Source organism: Phocoena phocoena, chromosome 17, assembly GCF_963924675.1.
Source record: "Phocoena phocoena chromosome 17, mPhoPho1.1, whole genome shotgun sequence".
NCBI classification, from domain to species: Eukaryota; Metazoa; Chordata; class Mammalia; order Artiodactyla; family Phocoenidae; genus Phocoena; species Phocoena phocoena.
This window is the reverse complement of record NC_089235.1, coordinates 78,141,351-78,163,956: the sequence shown is the minus strand read 5'-3', so window position 1 is coordinate 78,163,956 and position 22,606 is coordinate 78,141,351. Positions and strand designations below refer to the sequence as shown.

The following is a 22,606-nucleotide window of genomic DNA, read 5'->3' as shown; positions in this document are numbered from 1 at the left end:
GAGCTGAATTCTGTGTGTCCTCTGCTGCTGTAAATTGCATGAGTGCAGCTGCGTGAGAAACAGCCTGCCCTCGCCTCCAGGCAGCAGGAATGTCTCCTGGAAACAGTCGAGCTGAGCCGGATTCCCAGATTAGAAAGAAAGGCTCTGGGGCCGCTGACCTCACTCTCTCATGAGCTGCTGGCGCTGGGAGGTTCTCTGCTGCCCTCCACCAGGAGGCTGGGACTGGGAAGCCCCAGGACGCGGCGGCGGGGCGGCGGGCGGGCGGGCAGCAGAGGGCGGTGGCCGCTCCCGCGATGGCCCAGAGCCCAGGTGCGGAGCCCTGAGCGGCCCGGCGGGTAAGTAGCCGCGTGACCCGGTGTGGGGCTGCCAGTTTCAAGCCGGCAGGAGTTTCAGAAGTGCTTGTAGATACTGTTGCATTTCCTTCCTTCCTGATGAGGCAAAGTGCTGGTTAAAGTGGAAGTTGGTAGGAGGTCGTGGGCAGTGTGGGGAGCGTTGGGCCGCATGGCTGTTTGGTCGGTTGCTGTGCTGCTGTGGTGGCACTGTGAGGGCTGGGTCTGTGCTGTGCGGAGCGCTGCTCGGGATTTGCTCAGGGGAGCTCTGCTGCTTAAAGGAAACTGGCGTTCAGACCATCCATCCTGGCCCCCCTGTGGTTTCCCAGCTCCTCCTTGTGTTGCCAGCTGCCCTTCCCTTACCTGAGGCTGTGCCCCTTGCATCAAGGCCATTCTGGAATCCTTTTGTGAAGTTAGAAACCCGATCCTCTTTCCCGCGGGGTTCCTCGGGTCGTCAGGGTGGGGTCTGGTGTGTGCGAGCTCCCCCCGTGTCAGCTCCCCTTACATACTGTGTTGTCTCTCTAGCACAATCCTGGAAGAAGAGAAGGTCCAGCAAGAAGAACGGATGAGGATGGAGTCCAGAAGGCAGGTCACAGTGTCCTGGGACTCTGGAGGGTCCGACGAAGCACCACCCAAGGTAGCAAAGGCCCCCACCCCGTCTCTGGCATTATGCCTACTAACTTTTGCAGTTTATGCTGTAGGCAGCTGCTGTCTGTGGGGAGAAAACCAAATAGCGGGTTATTCTAAGAGGAATCACTGCAACTTCTGTTCCTTGTTCGCCCCGCCGCATACCACCCCAACGTGCACCCGTTTCCCTAATTTGCGTTGCAGCTCTGAGCTGTTCGAAGTCATGAGTGATTGGATTAGACCTGACCTTCCAATCCCCCCCCCCCCCCCCACCGCCCCCATCGTCAGACTTAACTGAGCACGCCGGCTCGGGGAGGTTTCTCTCTGCTGGTGCCAGGGACCTTCCTGATGACCAGGTAGACTATAACCAAGCCGAGAACGCTTTACGTTTTGCTTTATTTTGAAAGGAGTCAGCTTCCACCTGACCTGGTTCCTTTTGGGTTTTGTTTTGTTTTGCTGAGAACCTGGTGCACATTTTCTGCCTTTTCCTCATCTGTGGCGGTGGCTGGGTTGTCAGCGTGGGGAGGTCTGCCAGCAGCACCCCAGCCCTGCCCTGCATCCTCCCGGCCTTCCGCAGGCGGCCAGAGCCTTCCCCTCTTGTTCAGCTGGGCTGGAGCTGGACACAGTTGGCCCTTAAACACTCTCCTCAGATCAGGATTCTTTGTTCTCCTTTTGCTTTTGACAGGATGGTATTTTCACACAGTGGCTTACTTGCCATGAATAATCCAGTTCAGTTCATTTTCTGGATGGTAAATAGATAATAGGCTTTTTTTGCAGTTAATAGTTACCTGCTACTTGATATTTGATTAGCTAAAAATATATTAAAGGAACTCTGACAGTTCCTTACTTCATTTTCTTTTTGAAAAATGTTCAGAAATCTGTTAACAAAAAGCGCTATTTAAATATTGTACCCATATTTTTATCATGATGCCTGAAATCTGTTTTCTCGGCCATTGTTTTAAACTATTACGGTAAATATTATTACACATTGAAAGTGAACACAGGTGACTGACCCTGTTCCTCAGAATTTTAGAGGTGAAGGGTTCTGTAGCCTGGCTTCCTCCACCAGTGGGAAAACTGAGGCCCAGAGGAGGAGGAGGGCCTGTGGTCCGTTCTGTCGGTGTTACTATGAGCTGGTTAGTGCTCAGACCACAACGTTTCTCTGTCGCTCCTCGTGTTACAACAACGAAGTCCCTAGCTACCCACCGAAAAGCCATGCACCCCAGCATCTGCGGCCTCCACCTTGTATACACGGGTTTGCTCGTTTCCTCACTAACTACTGTGGAAGGGTCCAGCACCGGAGAGTCTTGAAGTTAGTTTCTCAGGCCTGGAAACCAGGTGGATCTGTTCACAGGTGGCTCTGATGACCAGGTGGATTACCTGCCTGTTCCCAGCCTCACGTGCCTCATCTGTGAAGTGAGGGTACTAGTGTTCCCCACCTCTTAGGGGTGTTGTGAAGACCAAGTGAGACAATGCATTCACAGCACTTGTTTTGGTCACAGGAGTGTAAGGAACTCTACGTAGTTGATGATCAGCACAAATGATGTGCTAGTGCTGTGCACAGCGTTCCGCTAAAGCTCACAGAATTAACCCTTTCCATCCAAACATGATTACGTATCCCAGTCTGTATGGTTTTTAATAATTTTCATGTGGCTGAGTTTTGAAGGCTGTGATATTAAGTTCATGGGCAGAGATGGAGGTGGTTAGACTTCTTTGTGTACAGAACAAAGGTGAGTTCTGCTTAACTTTTTAAATATCCTCACATTTCTTTCTTTAGGATGTTTTCAACGTGTATATTTTGAGGCTCTTTTCTGTAGTCAGAGATGGTTCTACCCTTCAGAGTGGGTCAGCAGACTATACCCCACTGCCTGTTTCTGTTGATGAATGTTTTATTGCATGAACTGCCCCCTTGGCTTGTGTGTTGTCCATGGCTGGGTACCCCCTACACAGACGGACTTGAGTGGTTCCGTTACAGTATGGCTCAAAAAGATTAAAATATTTACTCTTTGGGAACTCCCTGGCGGTCCGGTGGTTAGGACTTTCCCCTAACTGAGAACTGAGAGCCCCTCAGCTTTCACTGCTGAGGCTGCAGGTTCGATCCCTGGTCAGGGAACTAAGATCCCACAAGCTGCACGGCGCAACCATATAGATAAAATATTTACTCTTTGATCCCAAATTAAAAGTTTGGCAGCCCCCAAATTAAAAAAAAATTTTTTTAATTACTTAATTTATTTTTGGCTGCATTGGTCTTCGTTGCTGTGTGCGGGCTTTCTCTAGTTGCGGCGAGCAGGGGCTACTCTTCCTTGCGGCGTGCAGGCTTCTCATTGCGGTGGCTTCTCTTGTTGTGGAGCACGGGCTTCAGTAGATGCGGCATGTGGGCTTAGTAGTTGTGGCTTGCGGGCTCTAGAGCGCAGGCTCAGTAGTTGTGGCGCACGGGCTTTGTTGCTCCACGGCACGTGGGATCCTCCTGGACAAGGGTTCAAACCCGTGTCGCCTGCATTGGCAGGTGGATTCTTAACCACTGTGCCACCAGGAAAGTCCCCAGATTAAAATTTTAATGGGTAGAGGGAATTCCCTGGCAGTCCAGTGGTTAGGACTCAGGTTTTCCATTGCCAAGGGCCCAGGTTCAATCTCTGGTCAGGGAACTGAGACCCCACTAAGATCCCACAAGCTGCGCAGTGCGGCCAAAAAAAAAAAAAAAAAAAATTTAATGGGTAGAAGATCACCTACATTAGTATATATATGCAGATACTCGATGTTTTCATTTCTAATAATGTAAATATTGGTGGATATATTCCAGATAAGTAAAGGCTCGTGGAGTCCTCAGTAACTTCTGAGAATGTAAAGGCGTCCTGAGAACAGCTACCTTAGCATAGTGTTTCTCAGCCCTGATCAGACCCAGCACTCCATTTATATAAAAAATATTTTATAATGCCCCGTTTACTAATCCTGAAATAAAATACATAGGTTATAAAATGACTTAATAATTTCAAGATACCAGCACAGCCAAGAGACTGTGAACTGTACAAGAGAAATAAAAGTAACTTCTAATAGCATTATGCACACACCTGTGTAAAATACTCGGGTATAATTACACTGGGAGGTGCGGTGGAGGAGCCAGGTGCCCACACCTGTGTGTGGTAGGCTCGCCCTGGACACAGCAGCTGCACACGCAGACCCTGCAGCCACAGCTGACTGTGGATCTCATTCGTCTTGATGATGTGATTTTCTAGAAGGGTGAAGAATCTTGGTAAAGTTCAAACGAAACAAAGTAAAATTGTCCATCAGTATTCACAGTAGTTGCTCTTCTGGAAAGTTCAGTGTCTGATAAACTATGCAAAATACCATTTGTGTTTGTATGTCAGACGGAGTTGGTTCTCGGTTCAGACTACAGGGCTCCTTGTTGTTGTTTTACCTGTGTAAGGTGGAGAAAGACCTGAACGTGGCACAGGCCCTGCTGTTCAGCCCCACTGTCCCTCCCACCTGCCTGCCACCCTCAGTGCCGGGCCCTGCAGGCAGCAGGAGTGCCCTCTCGGTACCCTAGGCCCCCATCGGGGGCACTGCCGTCCAGCTGAGGACCACGAGTGTAGGATGTGTTGGGTTTTCCTTTTTCTTCCTCCTCACTTGGGAGGCTTTCAACAAAAACTCCCCCAGCTCCATCATTTGCTTCATGAAAATCCAAGTTTCTGTCTTTGAGGAGGAGATGCAATCAGCCTGCTAAACCTTGTACTTAGTAGCAGGTGACACGTCTGGATACCTCAGCCCAGCTCAGCTCATTCGATCTTTGTGGCAGCCCTGTCCCCACCTCATTCTTGAAGGCACAGTGGGCAAGTTGCCCCGGCCTGGCACTGGCCATTTCCTGGCCTGCCCTCTTGGCTGCCACGCTGAGTCCGTACTTGTAGAGAAGGAAAACAGAACTGTTAGCAGTACTTCCGTGCTCTCCGCAGCGGGTGGCTAACAAAGTTCCATTTGTGGTATTCTTGGTGCGGTAGTTTCGTCTTCTGTAAGACATGTTTTCATATTTTTATCTGTTATCTTTATTTTGAAATGGAACCTTACAAGTGTTACCGTTTGCTACCCATGTAAGTATTTGAGCCACTGGAGGATGTTCTGTGGAGATTTTGCCGTTCTTTGATCTTTCCTTTTGTAATTCCCCTTTTATTTGGTGAGTCACTGTGTGCTTGTCATAGAGTAGCAGCACAGCACAGCAGACTCTGGAGGCAGGCAGTTCTGCCATTACCAGCTGTGCAGCCTGTTTGCATCACCTGACCTCTCTGAGCCTCTGTTTTATCCTCTGTAAAATGGGGTGATAATACTTCTTTGTACCATTGGTCTCAGACTTCTCAGATTGTACATACGACACCTAGCTCTGCACGTAGGACACATTGAGTAAAAGTTTTGTGGGTTTTTTTGAGTAAAAGTTTTTATTTTTGCCTGTGTTACTTAACCTGCCACCTCCAAAATGTAAGCCAGCAGACACAACTGTCCACCTGTCAGATAGCTGTGAATACTGTCCTAATTCCTGGGTCTGCACCCTCCCATACTTGGACTCCAGGAAGCCTTTGCCATACGACCATTGTAATGCATACATATTAACACACACCTTTCAAACGGCTGTTGCCGCTGAAATGTCAGAGGACAGAGATAGTCAGACATTTCTGCCTCTTCTTAACCACTTGTTCAAGTGAAACCTTTAAAAATATAAATCTGGAGAGTAGTCCCTAAGGGCTTCATGGAACAAAATTGCCACCCTAGCACACAAGCAAAGCCCGTGACTCCCCCTTCATGCCCTTCCCTCTTTCGGAGGGTCTTGGGGATCCGTCCTCACATTTAGTTAAGTTTGGAGTAGACTGCACCTGGGGGCTGAAATGCAACAGGGCTAAAGGGGTTGGGGAGCCTTCCCACCCTCAGAGGCTTAACAGGCCCGCACAGCAGGGTGGGAGCAAGTGCAGGGGTAGCTGCAGTCCACGTGCTTGTAGGAGAGCAGGGGATATGCTTCTGTGTCAGGAGGGAGAGGGAGGGGTGACACGGGAGACCCGGGACAGGAGTCTGTCCGGCACGCATTCCAGGCCAAGGGGGGTGACACTGTTTCGAGACTCAGACTCACTCAGAACTTAGCCAAAGTGAAGTGTGTGTTCATCCAGGACCACCTGTGTCCACGGGAAAGCGACATAGGCACTGAGGCATTTTCCTTCCTTCCCTGGGCCCCAAGTCTATTTCCTTCAAGTCTGGTCTTTATTCGCCTGGAGAGCCCTGAGTTTCCACTTTGTTAAATCCCTCAGGTTTAGGAGGCTTTATTGACTTCATCTTCCATTTCAGACTAGACCGTTCTTTTTGCTCTGAACTTTAAATTCACGTGTCAAACAATGAGGATTTTAGAGCTGGAAGTGACTTCAGGGTCCCTCCAAGTCAACCTAGTTCTTTAGATGAAGAAATAGAATCCGGCTGGTTCACGCACGTGCTCCCAGCCGGTGAGGAGCAGAAAGGAAAGCCTCCAGGCTTGCATTTGCGTGATGCTGAATGGTATTGAGCGTCTTCTTCTGTGCTTATTGGCCATTGGTAGATCTTCTTTGGGTCTACTCAGATCTTTTGCACACTGTTTACTTAGATTATTTGCCACTTTCTTGTTGAAGTTATAAGAGTTCTTTCTATATGCTGGATATGAATCTTATCAGATAGATGATTTGCAGATACTTTCTTCCATTCACGGGTTGTCTTTTCACTTTCTTGATGTTGTCATTTGCAACACAAAACTTTTAATTTTGATGAAGTCCAGTTTATCTTCTCTTTTCTTTTGTTGACTGAGCTTTCGGCATCCTAAGAAACCATGGCCTAACCCAGAGGGTCACAAAGATTTACTCCTGCGTTTTCTTCTAAGAGTTTTATCGTTTTAGCTCTCACGTTTGAGTTAATTTCTATGTATGTTGTGGGGAAGGGGGGGGTCTAGCTTCATTTTTCGCATGTGGATATCCTGTTGTCCCAGCATTATGTGTTGAAAAGACTGTTACCCCCATGGAAATGTCCTCACACCCTTTATCATTCTTTCCAACTAAGTTCTTATAGAAAATTATCTTTTTCTATTCTTTTTAATAAAATGCGGATTTACCAAAATAATCGGGATACTTATTCATGTGATGCTCTGTTGATTTGTTCACAGCCCAGCAGACCTGGTTATCCTAGTCCGAGGTCCAGCGAAGGGTTTCATCCCAGCCCACAGCACATGGTACAGACCAATCACTACCAGGTATACCGTTCATTACTGTTAAAAGATGTGTTATTTTATTCTTCAGCACATTTGGGGGTGGGGAAATATACATTGTATATATTTATAAATTAAAACATTCATTTTTTCATCGAACAGATGAATGATTCTCTCCCAAGCCCCACGTTTCCTTACCTTGTAAATAAGAACAGCTATGGGACATTTCCTGTAGGCCTTTTCAGCTTGAAATGCTCATTTGATCCTTGCACGTCGTTGGTGTCATAGGAAACTGCCTTAGATCATTTGAAATCTCTTTGTTGTGAAAATTCCTAGAAGTTCTCTGGCAGTGATATATCCCTTCTGACCAGAAATAGTCGCTGATACAGCATTTTATGTTTAGTAGAGTTTTTTATTAAAATATTTTCATTCAAATAAACCGTGAGAACTACCTGTACATCTTATTTGAAAGTTAAGTAATTACATATTGTCAGTATGGAGTTTTGGTATAAATCAATGCCTAGAGACCTAACAAATGCATGAAATCTTTGTTGAAGGGAATTTGGAATATGGATTTGGCTGTGCTTTATCTCCTTTAAAAAGTAGCTGACAAGCCTGGCTGCCCAGTACCAGCCTAATAAGTTAGGGAGACAGGTACTGATTCCTTGTCTCTTTTTCTCTTGATTGAGGGAGAACCATGTAAAGAAATTCCTCTCACTTTCCTTCTGCCTTGAAATTTCTCTCCGTGTCCAGCTAAATGTTTTTCTCTGCCTTTGAGATCATTGGTAGACTGTGAAGGCCTGCCTTCTCTCACCATCCACACTGGCTCACTAGAGGACAGGCATGTGGGGGCCTTGTTTGTTCTTTGCCGGTGGAGTAGTAGTGAGTTGGGCAGGAAAGGGACTTGTAGAGAGGCGGCTTAACCGTGTTTATGGCCCACTGCTTCTACGTCCGAGGTGGTCTGTGCTCAGCACTGTAGTAAGTGTAGAACCCCAAAGTGAAGAATTTCGGGTTCCCTAGCGTCTGTCTGCACTAGCTGTCGACTGTGGCCATAACAGACGGCCTTTCTCGAGGCTGCAGTTGAGAGTCCGTTTCCTCGCCTTTACCGGCTTCTAGAGGCACCTGCATTCCTTGGCTCGTGGCCCGTCCCTCCACTTCAAAGCCCAAGTATCTCTCTGACTGTTCTTCAGTAGCCACACCCCCTTTCTCTCCCCTCTGCTTCCCTCTTGCATTTTTAGGGACCCTTATGATCACGTATGGTCCACTCAGATCGTCCAGGATAATCTCCCCACCTAATGATTCCTGATTGATAATCACATCTGCACAGTCCCTTTGGCGTGTAAGCTACCATATTCACACAGGACCCAGGGATTAGGGCGTGGACAAGCTTGAGGAGCCGTTATTCTGCTGCCACGTTATTCTCTATAATCTCAGTTACTTCCTTTCACGTGGAAAGCAGAACTGTGCAGAAGTCGTACTGCGTCAGACCCTGACCTGGCCGCTTCACTCACCCGCAGGTCTCTGGCTACCCTGGCTCACATGGAATCACAGCCGTGGCTGGCAGCATCTACCCAGGCCAGGCATCTCTTTTGGACCAAACAGATTCGTGGAATCACAGACCACAGGAGATATCGATGTGGCAGCCCAACGTGGAGGTAAATTGGATGTTCTTGGGCTTTGCTCTGTTAACTGATGAGGCTGTGCCCAAGGTACAGGATTTCTAAATCCTAAGATTTCTCAATTTAGATGCCCTCATTCTAAGATCAGACGCTCTCTGGGTCTGTGAATCTTCACTAAACGATGGAGAGATGCTACCGTCATTAGCCCATTCATTTGAAAAGCAGAGCCCTACATGAGGCCAAGGAACAGACAGCCTCCAGCTCTGCAGACCGTGTTAATTTTTACTGAATTTTCTTGGTAAAACCAAGAACCACTCCTATAATATTAAAAATCATTTCTTTGAGTCCAAGAACATCTGTAGTTGTCTGCTCTTCAAGCTCTTTTCCTTGGAGTACACATGCTTTATACTCTATAATATGTGTGTGTCGTATTTAATCCTCCTCCCATTATTTTACTTCCAGATTGTTTCCACTTTTTCGCTCTAACTAATGATGCATTCTCTGCCCCATATCTTGGATCACTTCTTTAGAGTAGGTCCCTGCAAGTGAACCGTTGTACGCTTTTTAAAGCTGTTTCACGCACGTTAACTTGTAACCCTCAGAAAAGTTGCTCCCGCCGGCAGAGTAGAAGAGACCCTACTTCCACCACACTTGCCGTTTTGCTTAATTGTTTGGAAAGACACACAGAAAAAAAAGTAAGAGCCTCACACACAGACTTCTGAGAGTGGACCTTTTAACTCCTCCTCCAGGACTCTGCAACACTGGACCTGCGTGGCATCGGGCAGGTGTTGCCGACCCACCTGATGGAGGAGCGGCTGATCCGGCAGCAGCAGGAGATGGAAGAGGACCAGCGCTGGCTGGAGAAGGAGGAGAGGTTCCTGGTAACTGAGTCTCAGAAAGTTCTTGCACCCCTAAGCCTCTGGAGTTGGCTCTACTGCAGATGATGGCAAACCTCATCTGTTCCAGAGCAGGAGCCTTTGTTCACCTGCTTCCTAAAACTTGCAATAGTGGGTCGTTCGCTTTTCTTGAATTACTTTTTCAGGATAAATTTCTAGGAGGTCTGTAGTAGAATCACAGGCTCAGATGTAGAACCGTTTCTGTGGTTTTGTGTTACTGCCACGTTTACACAGAAACGACTCCCACTGAAGTGTCAGCTTGCACATAAGACACTGCCTCTCGCTACTGCAAGGCACATGACTAGATAGCCCGGGGGCCCCGAGCTTGCCTTCCTGGGCTCCTCTGGTTCGAGGTCTGAGAGATGCAGACCTCCTGCCACATACCTCTGGGGTTGTGGGCAGCAAATGTCTTCCTGGGACAACTCTTGTCGACAGCCCCTCAGAAGTCCCTGGGGATAGAGGAGCGGTGACAGAGTGGCCTGCGTGTGTCACGCGGTCCTCAGCCTTAGGACCCCTCCCCTGTCACCCTGCGCAGCTACTTCAGCCTTCCTGAAGTAGCCTGAAGAGAAGAAGGCCTGGACGGAGCCAGGACTCAGAGTGCTTCCGCAAAGCCCATACCTGGCTAGTCCAGAGCTGGTCCCTCATGCTTTGACCATAAACATCCCGAGGCCACCTCTACGTCACCCTCTATGCTGAGGGACCAGACACTGATGAGGGGATACAACGCTGTTCATGCATCTCTGGGAGTCCTACAGGCACAGAAACATTAAATCAACAACCAGTGGTTTTACGAGACAGCGGTTCATCACCTGTGATCCGGATTTCATTCTTTATACGGGGCTCTCTTTTTGAAAACTGTAGTTTCAAATTAAACAAAGCAAGCTGTGCACAAGTTTGGTGAGGCACGTTTTAACCTATCCGGGTGGCCGCTGCCCTCGCTGCAGGGGGAGTGAGGGCCATCTTGGCACGAACAGGGACCTGGGAGCAAATCACATTAGGTGGAGGCACTTTCTCACCTTTCTTTTCTTTTTCTTTTAAAATTGAGGCCTGCAGACATCACACACACCCCACACTCATTTAACTGCCAGACAGGACTAATGCACACAGCCCTGTCACAGCTTAATGGTTAAGATCGTACAAAATACTTATCACGTGTCGGTCACCATCCTACATATTTCTCATACAGAAAGTCATTCAGTCTTTATAACCACCCTGTGGGGAAGAGACAGGTCCAAAGTATTTTATCCGAAACTTTTGAGGGTTCTGTGTGCTACACTATTTTTTTGCTTTAGGAAGTTAATGAAGGGAATCCCCTGGCGGTCCAGTGGTTAGGTCTCAGCGCTTTCACTGCCAGGGACCAGGTTCAATCCCTGGTCGGGGAACTAAGATCCCGTAAGCCTTGCAGTGCGGCCAAAAAAAAAAAAAAAGAAAGAAAATTAATGAAATATGACGCACATGCTGTATATTATATAAGTATTCCAATAGCATACAGAGTTAAAAGCACTAACACTCTTAGAGCAAAACACAGGTGTTCACATTACCAGGTGTAAAGACAGCCCTCACATCAGTTCAGGTCAGGTTTTGCCACAAAATTAGTTTCCTTCAAGCTTAAAAAAACAAACAAACTTACCAGTCTTTTAGTACATTTTAGATTTTGGAAACGAGAATAAGGGACAGTATACCTACCCTTTATTACCCTCGTGTTAGAGATGAGGAAATTGCCCGAGACCACTGGGTAGCGTTGGCCGAGCCGGGGTCTTTGGTGCCCGCCACTCTGCCAGCCGGAGTGCCCGGCTGCACACAGCTCGGCACTCCCACGGCCTAGTGCTCCTCTGCGTGTGCATTTACTGTAACGTATACGAAATACCGCTGGGCGCTGTGAACCATTCACTTTTGAACAAAAGTTTCATCAAATCAAAATTCTAAATTATTTAAATCAAAGCGTATCTTGAGATTATAAGGCAAGCGGCAAAAATTGGTTATTATTATTTACTATACTAATCTGAGCAAATCTGTTTGGATATTATATCAGTTCCAAGAATACAGCTGCTGTTCCCTAGCCCTACCTTTTAACCTTTTGTCCAGATAGCCTACTTTCCCGCATTGATTTGTATTTTAAAAAGGCAGTGTTACAAACTCTTCAAACTCGAGTTAGTATACATAAATACCAGTGTCTGGTGTATGATCGCCGAGGGTGGAGGAGGCCGCGGCTGCGAGCTGCTCTGACAGAGTGCAGCCGGCGGCGAGAGCAGGAGGGGGGCCTGGGGGTGCCACTCGGGGTCGGGATGATGTTGGCGCCCAGGCCTCGAGATAGATTGGAATTTGCAGGGCAGACAGGCTCAGGAAGTATGCTCATGCCTTGGGAAGAGCTTGCTGGTGGGGAAGGTGATGGGCCCAGGCCCAGGCTCCATCTTCCCAGTGATGTCAGGTACTCTGCATCAGAGGCTCCAGACACTGCCGGCTCATCTGCCGTAGGGGTTGTTCCTTTTAATTGAGATAATTTACATACAGTGGACTGCGCAGGTCTTAAGCGTACATTTTGGTGAGTTTTGATAAATACATTAAGTCCATATAACCCATTCTCCATACGTGTGACATTTCTGTCACTCCAGATGGCTTCCGTGCCACGTTGAAAATCCACTAATGAAGTCGTATAATGAACTCCCCCCGGGGAGTCCAGTCAGTGCTGTGTCCTGTGACAGCCTCAGTGTACCTGTCTCCTCAGCCTGGGACATTTCCATTTGTTCCTGATCCCTTTTATTTCTCCCATGTAACTTTATAATTTTCTCTAAGTCCATATCTTCCCTTATTAAATTACTGCCCATTCATTTAGAGCTTCCCGTCACTGATAATGGTATCTCATTTTCATTGAACTTTTTAGTTGTTATTTCCGTATATGCATATGAATTTTAGGAAATTATCTTGTATGTAACAATACTTATCACATGAAATTTTTTCTGACTGATTTCCTTGGATTTTTTCTATTCATGCACGGTTATCACTTTTTAAAAAACATTTTCTTTCTCCATTTTCAGTTATGTATCTCATATTGGCCCTGAAGCATCTCTTGCCAACTTTGTATTAAACAGGTTCTTGCCTGCTTTATTTTTTTAAACCCCACATTTGTGTATTTATTTATTTTTGGCTGTGTTGGGTCTTCGTTTCTGTGCGAGGGCTTTCTCTAGTTGTGGCAAGCGGGGGCCACTCTTCATCGCGATGCGCGGGCTTCTCACTGTCGCGGCCTCTCTTGTTGTGGAGCACAGGCTCTAGATGCTCAGGCTCAGCAGTTGTGGCTCACGGGCCTAGTTGCTCCGCGGCATGTGGGATCTTCCCAGACCAGGGCTCGAATCCCTGTCTCCTGCATTAGCAGGCAGACTCTCAACCACTGTGCCACCAGGGAAGCCCATCCTGCTTTTATTTTTAAAGATAATGTCCGTAATAGTTTTCTCCATTAAGTATAATGCTGGCTTTCTATTTTTAAACTAACCTTTTTAAAGCTTTTAAAAGGCTTAACGTGATGAATTATGTGAAGCATTTTGCTTGGTTTTATGCTGGACCCTCATTCCAGAGAGAAGTCCCCACTAAGTCGTGGTTGATGATCCTTTGAAGGTCCTGGTGTCTTTTGTTTGTGATGTTTTATTAGAATTTCCTGTCGATCTTCATAAGCAAGAGTGATTTATTATTCATTGTTAATGGTTTCAAGATCAGAACAGTGTTGATGTCCTCAGTCGAATAATCCCTGCCCCATCTGCGTTGGCCGTTGGTCAGGCAGCCGGTGTAGGTGGGGGGCTGAGAGCAAGTGAGCCGTCAGGACGGGCCCAGCCTCGGCGTGAGCAACTGGGTGAGCGAGCCACAGCGCCGCTGCCAGGGGAGGGAAGGTGAGGAGGTGAGGGCAAGTAAATGTCAAGGCTGAGGCGTCGTACATGGCATCTCTGAGATCCTGTCCCCTCCAAGCTGTGTTTCGTGCCGCAGCCGTGGTGACATTTCTACACCTCGGGTCTGATCCTGGCCTTCTCTGACTTAAAACCTCCCAGTGACCGCCACAGGATGACCACCTGGGGCCCTCCATCCTTCCTGTCCTTGAGACGCAGCCCCTCTAGGTCAGCCCTGGTTGTGACAGAGCGGACGGAGCGCAGGGGAGGCCCAGCATGCAGGGCCATCAGGGCAGGCTGAGCAGCTGAAGAACATGCCAGGGTGAGGGCACACCGAGTGCAGGAGCCTAGGCGCTGGGGTCAGCTAGGGAAAGCTTCAAAATCCTAGTTACCGCGGCCCTACGTAAGTTGTTTAACCTCTCTCTGCTGTGATTTGTTAATCTGTAAGATAATTATAATTTCCTCTGTAAAATGCGAGAGTGCTTTTCTGTAGGGTTGAGTGGAGGATTAAATGTATAACGCGTAGACAGTGGAAGGGATAAGGAATACACCGTTAATTTTTCCAAGGGCTTTTAATCTCTCATTCAGTTTGTTCTCTGTAGCAGCCAGGAGCGCTGCATTGATGAGAATCTAGAACCCTAGATCGTACACATCGCCCAGAATACATGCAGGCGGCTCCCAACCCGAGATGAGTGTAGTAGATGGGGTGAGAGATTTTAGCCAGTGTCGAAGGCATTCTGCAAAGGAGCGTCGCTGGTATCACGCAGGAGCTGGACACCCTTTCACTGGATTTATTTGTTATCAGTGAACCTTAATTCGTTGCTTGTTTTTTGGGGTTTTTTTTCCCCCTTAATTCATTTTTGCTGTTGTTAGAGCTCCCTTAGGTAGGCTGTTTTTAGCAGCTGGCTAACAAGGCCCTGGCTGTGTCTGGCCGCCACGTTTCCCCGAGGAGGCAGAATCTGCATGCAGGACATGGAGCCTTTTAGGCCCAGGTGCTTCCCAGTGCAGGCTTCTCAAGCTGTCAGTGAAGGAGGACCTGTTTCTATTTTTTTTTCCTAAACCACTGTAGACCTGATACTCTAGTGAAATAAAATAAGAAGCAGTTACTAGAAAAAGGAAATTTTTTAAAAGGTATACAGACTTTTATTATGAGCTCCAACAGACCTAAAAATTACTATTTCAGATTGCTCTAGAAATTTCTAAAGATGCTCATCCTCTGTTTCTGTCTCATCACGACCTGGTAACAGCAAATCATTCCTGACCCGCCCTGGTCCTCGGACTGTGCTGGGAGCAGCCCTGCCACTCCCTTCTGTGAGGTCAGCTTGTACTCGGGTGGAAGAGTCACGTTCTTACTGGAAAAATTTAAGTTGCTTTGTCAGTAGCGATTCCCAGATTTTTTCTGACAGATCAGAATCGATAGCTATTTATTGAAGCCTCCTGTTTTAGGACGTACATCATTGTATGAGGTTACTTTTTTATCGAGCACTTTGGAGAGTCGAGTCGAGCATCCCTCCATCAGCACACATAAGGCAGGCTCTTGCCCTGGGGCACACAGCTGTGACCTACAGCGCAGGGTCTTTGTGGTGTCCCCACCCCCTTCTGTGATCTCAGTGCAGCCCGAGTGGTTTCTGAGTTGCCTCTGTGCCTGTGAATCCACGGCTGTAAAAGCTCTCTTGCAAACTGGCCAGAGAGAGGGCTGGCAGCCTTGACTAGAACCTCAGTCCATTGAGAGGACTTTCTTTCCTATTGGGTGCTGCTTAAAGAGAGAGTAACTGTGTTACTTGTTTATTTTTATTGCCATGCACACAGTCATTTTCTAATGCAGGGCTGTGCTGAAGATAGGATTTTAATTTTAAAATGAGAAAGTTTTGAGTATATAAAGCCTGCTTTGTGTCCTGAGAAAGGAAATGAATGTTTGAGCTGTTTTCCCTCTCGCAGCAGAACCAGTCAGCAGGAATGAAAGGTGAACATCAAGACGGGGTCAGAGAGTCCAAGACGGGGACTCTGCTCTCAGCCAGGCCACATCCCTCCCATGTGTATTCCACAGTCCAGATTTGAAGACAATGTGTAGTGCAAGGGGAAAGGACTTTGAGTTGAAAGCCTTAGGTTTGAAGTTTTCTAGAGTGATAGCAACATGGAACTAGAGATCAAGCCTGAACGGTTGGTTACTGTGTTCCCAAAACTGAAAGCAGCACCTTCAGCCCCCATCTGTTGCCTAAGAGAAGGGAATACGCATGCCCACACGGAAAAGAACTGGAGATAACCCACCTGCCCGTTAACAGCAGAACGGATGCAACAAGGGCATGTTGCACAACAGTAAGAACGAGCAAACTACTACACACAACCACAGGGCTGAATCTTAGACACCGTGTTCACAAAAGATGTCAGACACACACGAGTGCTTCTTACAGGACCCATTTGTAAGAAGTTCAGAAACAGTCGTCTGGGCTGGAAGTCAGAGGAGGGGTCCCTTTGGTGAACTGCAGCCTGTGGGTTATCTGCTCTGTGTCTTGATTGGGGTGGCGTGTTAGGCAGGGGTACTGACCTTTACACTTAAGAACTGTGGGCTTTGTTGTATACAAGTTATACCTGAATTTGAAAAAAAGAAAGAAAATGCATACCTGACGGGGAAAATAATCAGATAGGCCCAGACGTTCTTTATGTCTGTTATCCATTTCTGTAAGATTTTAAATAGAAATTGCCTTTGCCTCCTTTTTGTCTTTAGTATTACGATCTTCAGATCCAGAATATTTTATTTTGAAGTGTAATTGACTTAGAATATTATATTAGTTTCAGGTGTACGACATAGTAATTCAATATTTTTATATATTACAGAATGATCATCAGTGTAGGTCTAGTTACATCTGTCACCATACAAAGTTATTACAGTATTAGCCAATCCATTCCCCACACTGTACATTACATCTCATTGACCCATTTATTTTATAACTGGAAGTTTGTCCCTCTTAATCTCCCTCACCTATTTCACTCATCCCCCCCACCCCTCCCCTCTGGCAACCACCTGTTCTCTGTACCTGTGAGTCCGTTTCTGTTCTGTTTGTTCATTTGGTTTTGGGGAGGTTATTTGTTTTTTGTTTTTTTAGATTCTACATATAAGTGAAATCATACAGTATTTGTCTTTCTCCGATTGACTGACTTCACTTTGCATGATACCCTCTGTGTTGTTGCAAATGGCAAGATTTCATTCTTTTTTACGGCCAGCTAATATTCCATTGTGTGTATATGTACCACACCTTCTTTATCCATTCCTCTATAAGTGGGAACTTAGGTTGCTTCCATATCTTGGCTATTGTAAATAATGCTGCAGTGAACGTAGGGGTGCATATATCTTTTCAAAGCAGTTTTTTGGTTTTCTTCAGAAAAATACCTGGAACTAGAATTATTGGATTATATGATAGTTCTATTTTTTTTTTTAATTAATTTATTTTTTTGCAGTACGTGGGCCTGTCACTGTTGTGGCCTCTCCCGTTGCGGAGCACAGGCTCTGGACGCACAGGCTCAGTGGCCATAGCTCACGGGCCTAGCTGCTCCGCGGCACGTGGGGTCTTCCTGGACCGGGGCACGAACCTGTGTCCCCTGCGTCGGCAGGCGGACTCTCAACCACAGCGCCACCAGGGAAGCCCCTGTTTGTTTGTTTTAATACTTTTTTTTTTAAGGAAACTTTATTACTTTTATTTATTTATTTTTTTGGCTGCATTGGGTCTTCGTTGTTGCGCGGGCTTTCTCTAGTTGAGGCAAGTGGAAGCTATTCTTCCTTGCAGTGCGCAGGCTCACTGTGGTGGCTTCTCTTGTCGCGGAGCATGGGCTCTAGGCACTCAGGCTTCAGTAGTTGTGACACGTGGGCTCAGTAGTTGTGGCTCATGGGCTCTAGAGCGCAGGCTCGGTAGTTGTGCCACGTGGGCTTAGTTGCTCCATGGGGATCTTCCTGGACCAGGGCTCAAACCCGTGTCCCCTGCATTGGCAGGCGGATTCTTAACCACTGTGCCACCAGGGAATTCCTTTCATAATTTGTATATTTCTAGTTATGGTCTTTTCTTTTTTGATTAGAGAAGTCCCTTTAACATTTCTTGTAAAGCCAGTTTTGTGGTGCTGATCTCTTTTACGTAACTTTTGCTTGTCTGTTAAACTCTTTATCTCTCCTTCAAAGCTGAATGATAGCCTTGCTGGGTAGAGTATTCTTGGTTGTAGGTGTTTTCCTTTCATTATTTTGAATGTGTGGTTCCACTCCTTCTGGCCTCTGCAAAGTTTCTGTTGAAAAGTCAACTGATAGTCTTATGGCAGTTCTCTTGTACGTAACAAGTTGCTTCTCTCTTACTGGTTTTAAGATTCTCTCTTTATCTTTAGTTTTTGCCATTTTAATTATGTGTCTAGTGTGGACCTCTTTGGGTTCATCTTGTTTGGGATTCTCTGTACTTCGACTTGGATGTCTCTTTCCCTTCCCATGTTAGGGAAGTTTTCAGCTGTGATATTTTTCAAATAAGGTCTCCACCCCTTTCTCTTTTCTCCTTTTGGGACCCCTATAATTTGAATGTTAGTATGCTTGATGTTGTCCCAGAGGTCTCAAACTGTCCTCTTTTTTTTTTTTTTTTTCTTTTTTCTGTTTATCTTGGATGATTTCCACCACTCTGCCTTCCAGTTCACTGATCTGTTCCCCATTCCTCTGTATCCAGTCTACTGTTGATTCCTTCTAGTGTATTTTTTCAGTTATTGTATTCTTCAGCTCTGTTGGGTGCTTCTTTGTATTTTCTAACTCTTTGTTAAACTCTCACTGTGTTCACCCATTCTTCTCCCAAGTTTGTTGACTGTCTTTATGATCATTACCTTGCACTCTTTCTTCGGTAGATTGCATATCTCCACTTTGCTTAGTTCTTCTTCTGGGGTTTTGTCTTATTCTTTTATTTGGAATTCCTCTGTCTCCTCATTTTGCCTAACTCTCTGTGTTTACCTCTGTGTATTAGGAAGGGTCAGTTACATTTTTTCAATCTTGGAGAAGTGGCCTTATGTAAGAGACATCCTATGGAACCCAGCACACCCTCCCCTTTGGTCACCAGAGCTGTATGCTTTTGTCCCATGTGTGGGTCGTGTGGGTCCTTCTGCTGTGGCTGGGCCAGCTACCGTGGGCAGCTGGTAGGTGAGGCTGGCCCAACCCTTTTGGCTGCCTGGCCCTGCCTTGTCCAGTGGCTGCCAGCCTGCTGATAAGAGGGGCTGGGCCCTGGGGCAGCTGGTTGAGGGCCCCAGAGGGCTAGAGATCTAGAATATTCTGTAAGGGGAAAACAGGAGAATTTAGCTTCACCCAGTAGCAGAAACAATAATAGAATCTCTTCTTTTTGACAGGCTGTCTTTGGCTAGATTGCTCTTTAGTTCCCAGCATGACACTTTTATGCAGACAGGCTCTGTCGACTATATGAGGAAAATGCTTAAATATTTCTATTCATGGAACACAAGTGGACTTTACATAGATAGGCCTCCTTTAAGATCGAAACGCTGGGGCTTCCCTGGTGGCGCCGTGGTTGAGAGGCCGCCTGCCGATGCAGGAGGCACGGGTTCGTGCCCCGGTCCGGGAAGATCCCACATGCCGCGGAGCGCCTGGGCCTGTGAACCATGGCCTGAGCCTGTGCGTCCGGAGCCTGTGCTCTGCAACGGGAGAGGCCACAACGGTGAGAGGCCCGTGTACCACAAAAAAAAAAAAAAAAAAAAAAGATTGAAACTCTGTCTTTGGAAAAGTATATCATTGGGGAGTTGTTGTGCATAAAGAAAAATAAGCCATTTCATGTATTTTATATGAAAGTAAAAATAGATAATTCATGTAAATACATGAAACCCAGCACCTTACTCTATAAGCAAACAATATATGAACAGCTTTTGTTTAAGTAAAAACCTAAGTAAAATATTTTCCGCACACAGAGGATACTCACTAAATATTTGTTGCCTGATTGAATCCAGCTCGTGTCGCCTGTAGCAACTGGTTCTGCCTTTCTAAGCTTCACGTTCCTCCTCCGTAAAATCTCTTCTCGTTTGCATTTTTATTAATGCATTCCTTCAGCACATATCTACTAACCATCTCGTATGTGCACATCTCTGTGCCAAGCACTTAATCCTTATAATAACTGTGTGGGTGAGGAAATGGGTTAGGAGAGGTGAACCTTGTCCAAGGCAGCTTAGCATCTGTGAGAGGAGAAACAGAGACGTTCTACTACTTAAGGAAGGGGGAGGGGCAGATTGCAACAGGTGGCATTTTGTTTATTGATTGGCTGCAAGTTTTAAGTGAAGTCCAGCAGTGCTGGGGCACAGTCCATCGCGGACCAAGGCAGGACCAGTTTGGCAGCTGATACGCTCAATTTTTCAAATGTTTAAACCCTGTGACTCAGTAATTCAGTTCTTAGAAATCTGTCCCCAGGAACTAATCAGGAACTTAGTCAAAGATTTGTGTACAAAGATGTTTACCCACAGCCTATTTATACAGTTGAAATTTTGAAAATGGCCCAAATGTTCAACAAACAGCAGGATAACTGTTTATTCTACTTGACACGTACGTGGCAGTGACTCAGTACTTTGCCAATATTAACTCGTTTAATCCTGACAAGGATTGGGGTAGTGCATGGCAGGTGCTGTTATCGCCCCATCTTAGAGATGAAGAAGTTGAGGCCTGGGTCACACAGCTGGCAAGGGCGGGAGGCTGACCTGAACCCCGATGGCTACTGCCAGAGCCCAGGCTGTTTCCACCTTTCTCTGTGTGTGACAACATTCATGCTCTGGAATATTATACAGTATTCTAACGTTTTTACCAATTTCCACTATATAATATTATATGAAGGTTATGAAATTATATGACATGGTTTCACTTTTGAAAACACACATTTAAAAGAAAGAGACGAAGCTCGTTTCTCCATCAACACCCCCAACAGGTGCTTGCGGTTGGTGTCCTCAGCATTGGGCCCTCCTCAGGTGTAGAAAGTACGACGCATCAGATGTCAAGACGTTCTTTGTCTAACAAGGAAGTTGTGACTGCCTGATCTCTGCCAAATAGAGGGTCTGTAAGATACAGCAGACTGACAGAGACTAAGAGATGAACGGTCAGCCAGTGTGCCTGGTGGGGGCAGGGGGCAGGAGTCAGTGTGGCTGCCTGGGGACTCCGTGAAATCCATGCCATCGTGGGGCAGGCTGGGGCCACCTCACAGCATTGCTTTCACGAGGCGAAAACCTACCAAGCTCCACACCTTGACAGCATGTGGCCTACTTTGTTAATCTTATGTTAGTGAAATTCATTTACTCTTACTTAAATTAAGTCAAGACTTCTCTGTTTGGTTTCTGTATTCTGGATGCAGTGCCGGGGGAAAACTTGTCACTGGACCATTTGCTGCTTTGGCAAGACAGCCAAGTACATATAAGCCTTAACGTGCCAGGAAGCGGGCATTGGTGCCTCCTCCTGGGGTGGGGATTTTCTAGGTGAAGAAAACTCGCTTTGCTGCTAGGAAGAGAGGTGGAGTGCACGTCTTCATGTGTCATATGGGGTCAGGGCACAGGTGCCAGTCCTGTTAGCTATACACATGTGCAGAGAAAGGGGCTTTGCTGGGGCAGCTGACCTGGGCTTGTCACCACTGGGCTTTGAGAATTTTTGTGAAACTGGGGAACTTTTAACTCTTCTTGTTCAGAGGACAATTGTGTTACAAAAGGAAGAAACTTAGTACAGAAATATGTCAGTGATTTTCAAACCAAGAATGAAACTGTTCGGTTTGCTTTTGTTTCTCTAGAAACCTGACGTGCGGCTCTCTCGAGGCAGCATCGACAGGGAGGATGGAGGTCCTCAGGGCCCGGTAAGCAGCTGCCCACGTTCTCATCAGGATCTGGACCACTTTGTGTCCTGGGATATCCAAGCTTACTAGCATTTGTCGTATGGAACACAATAATTCATTCTATAACTAAAATCAACGTTTTAGCCAAGATTATTAAAACTTACAGTACGCAGCCCAACATGCATATTTAGGTAGAAAAATTTCTACCCCATTACTAATACACTCTTTTCAATAGTAAGGTGAACTCTCTGTGTCCTAAAGAAATACGTACACAAATTGTTGCTACAGCAAGTTGTCATCTGCTAAATTTTTATACTCTTGTTTCGTGTTTTATGAAAGTTTCCACAGTCAGTCACAGAAAACTTGTTCAAGCAAGATTTTTTTCTGCTGGGTGTTGTAGGGGGAAATGCCTGAAATTCTCTTTAAAGACCTTGCTTATTATCATTATTCCAAATATATTTAAAGACCTAGCTTATTATCATTATTCCAAATATATTTAAAGCCTGCTAGAAATAATCCCTGGTCTTCAGGGGAGAGTATTTAAAACTGTTATGATTTCCATTAGCAGATATCTGGTTAAAATAAATACAGATTTCTTTAAAACTTAAATCCCCAGTAAAAAGGGGAAACGTGCACTTGCTGGGTAACGGACTTAGGGAGATAAATCTCCATCCACCCTAATAAGATTTATGAGTAGAAATAAACCATTTCATTTCTAGACACACATACATACATACATTAGACTGTGTCGTCATCCAGCTCCGAGATGCATAGTTTTCCCTAGTCTGTGCTCTAAAATCCAGCTCCCCATAAGATCTGGCCCCTAGAAGATGTGTTCAGTTGCCAGCATGTGAAGGTTTGGCATTTCCCATAAGATATGCTGGCACAATGGGCTCTGCAGACAGAATATTAGGCATTCCTTAGTCCACAAGTGCAAAATCACACTGTTCCCCAGTTAACATCTCCACATGCAGTGCTCACTCTTTATATTGGAAAGATGACATGTAGCTGAAAGCATTCCTTCTAAGATCAGGAACAAGACAAGGATGCTGACTCTCATCACTTTTATTCAACATAGTATTGGAAGTCCTAGCCACAGCAATCAGACAAGGAAAAGAAATAAAAGGAATCCAAATTGGAAAGGAAGAAGTAAAACTGTCACTGTTTGCAGATGACATGATACTTACATAGAAAATTCTAAAAATGCCACCAGAAAACTACTAGAGCTCATCAGTGAATTCGGTAAAGTT

At 46.2% G+C, this 22,606-nt stretch overlaps 1 protein-coding gene across 29 annotated transcripts in view; it reads left to right on the top strand.

The window, feature by feature from the left end:
* Positions 1 to 22,606, top strand: part of PTK2 (protein tyrosine kinase 2) — a 188,933-nt gene that overhangs the window by 150,335 nt on the left and 15,992 nt on the right. For 17 of the 29 annotated variants that reach the window (XM_065895471.1, XM_065895490.1, XM_065895480.1 and 14 more), the window contains 5 exons: positions 855 to 966; positions 7,114 to 7,200; positions 8,673 to 8,810; positions 9,524 to 9,655; positions 21,315 to 21,377. In XM_065895471.1, the coding sequence (XP_065751543.1) occupies positions 855 to 966; positions 7,114 to 7,200; positions 8,673 to 8,810; positions 9,524 to 9,655; positions 21,315 to 21,377 (532 nt within the window). The remainder of the gene's footprint in view (positions 1 to 854; positions 967 to 7,113; positions 7,201 to 8,672; positions 8,811 to 9,523; positions 9,656 to 21,314; positions 21,378 to 22,606) is intronic. The other 12 variants (XM_065895468.1, XM_065895488.1, XM_065895485.1 and 9 more) reach the window with 3 other exon arrangements.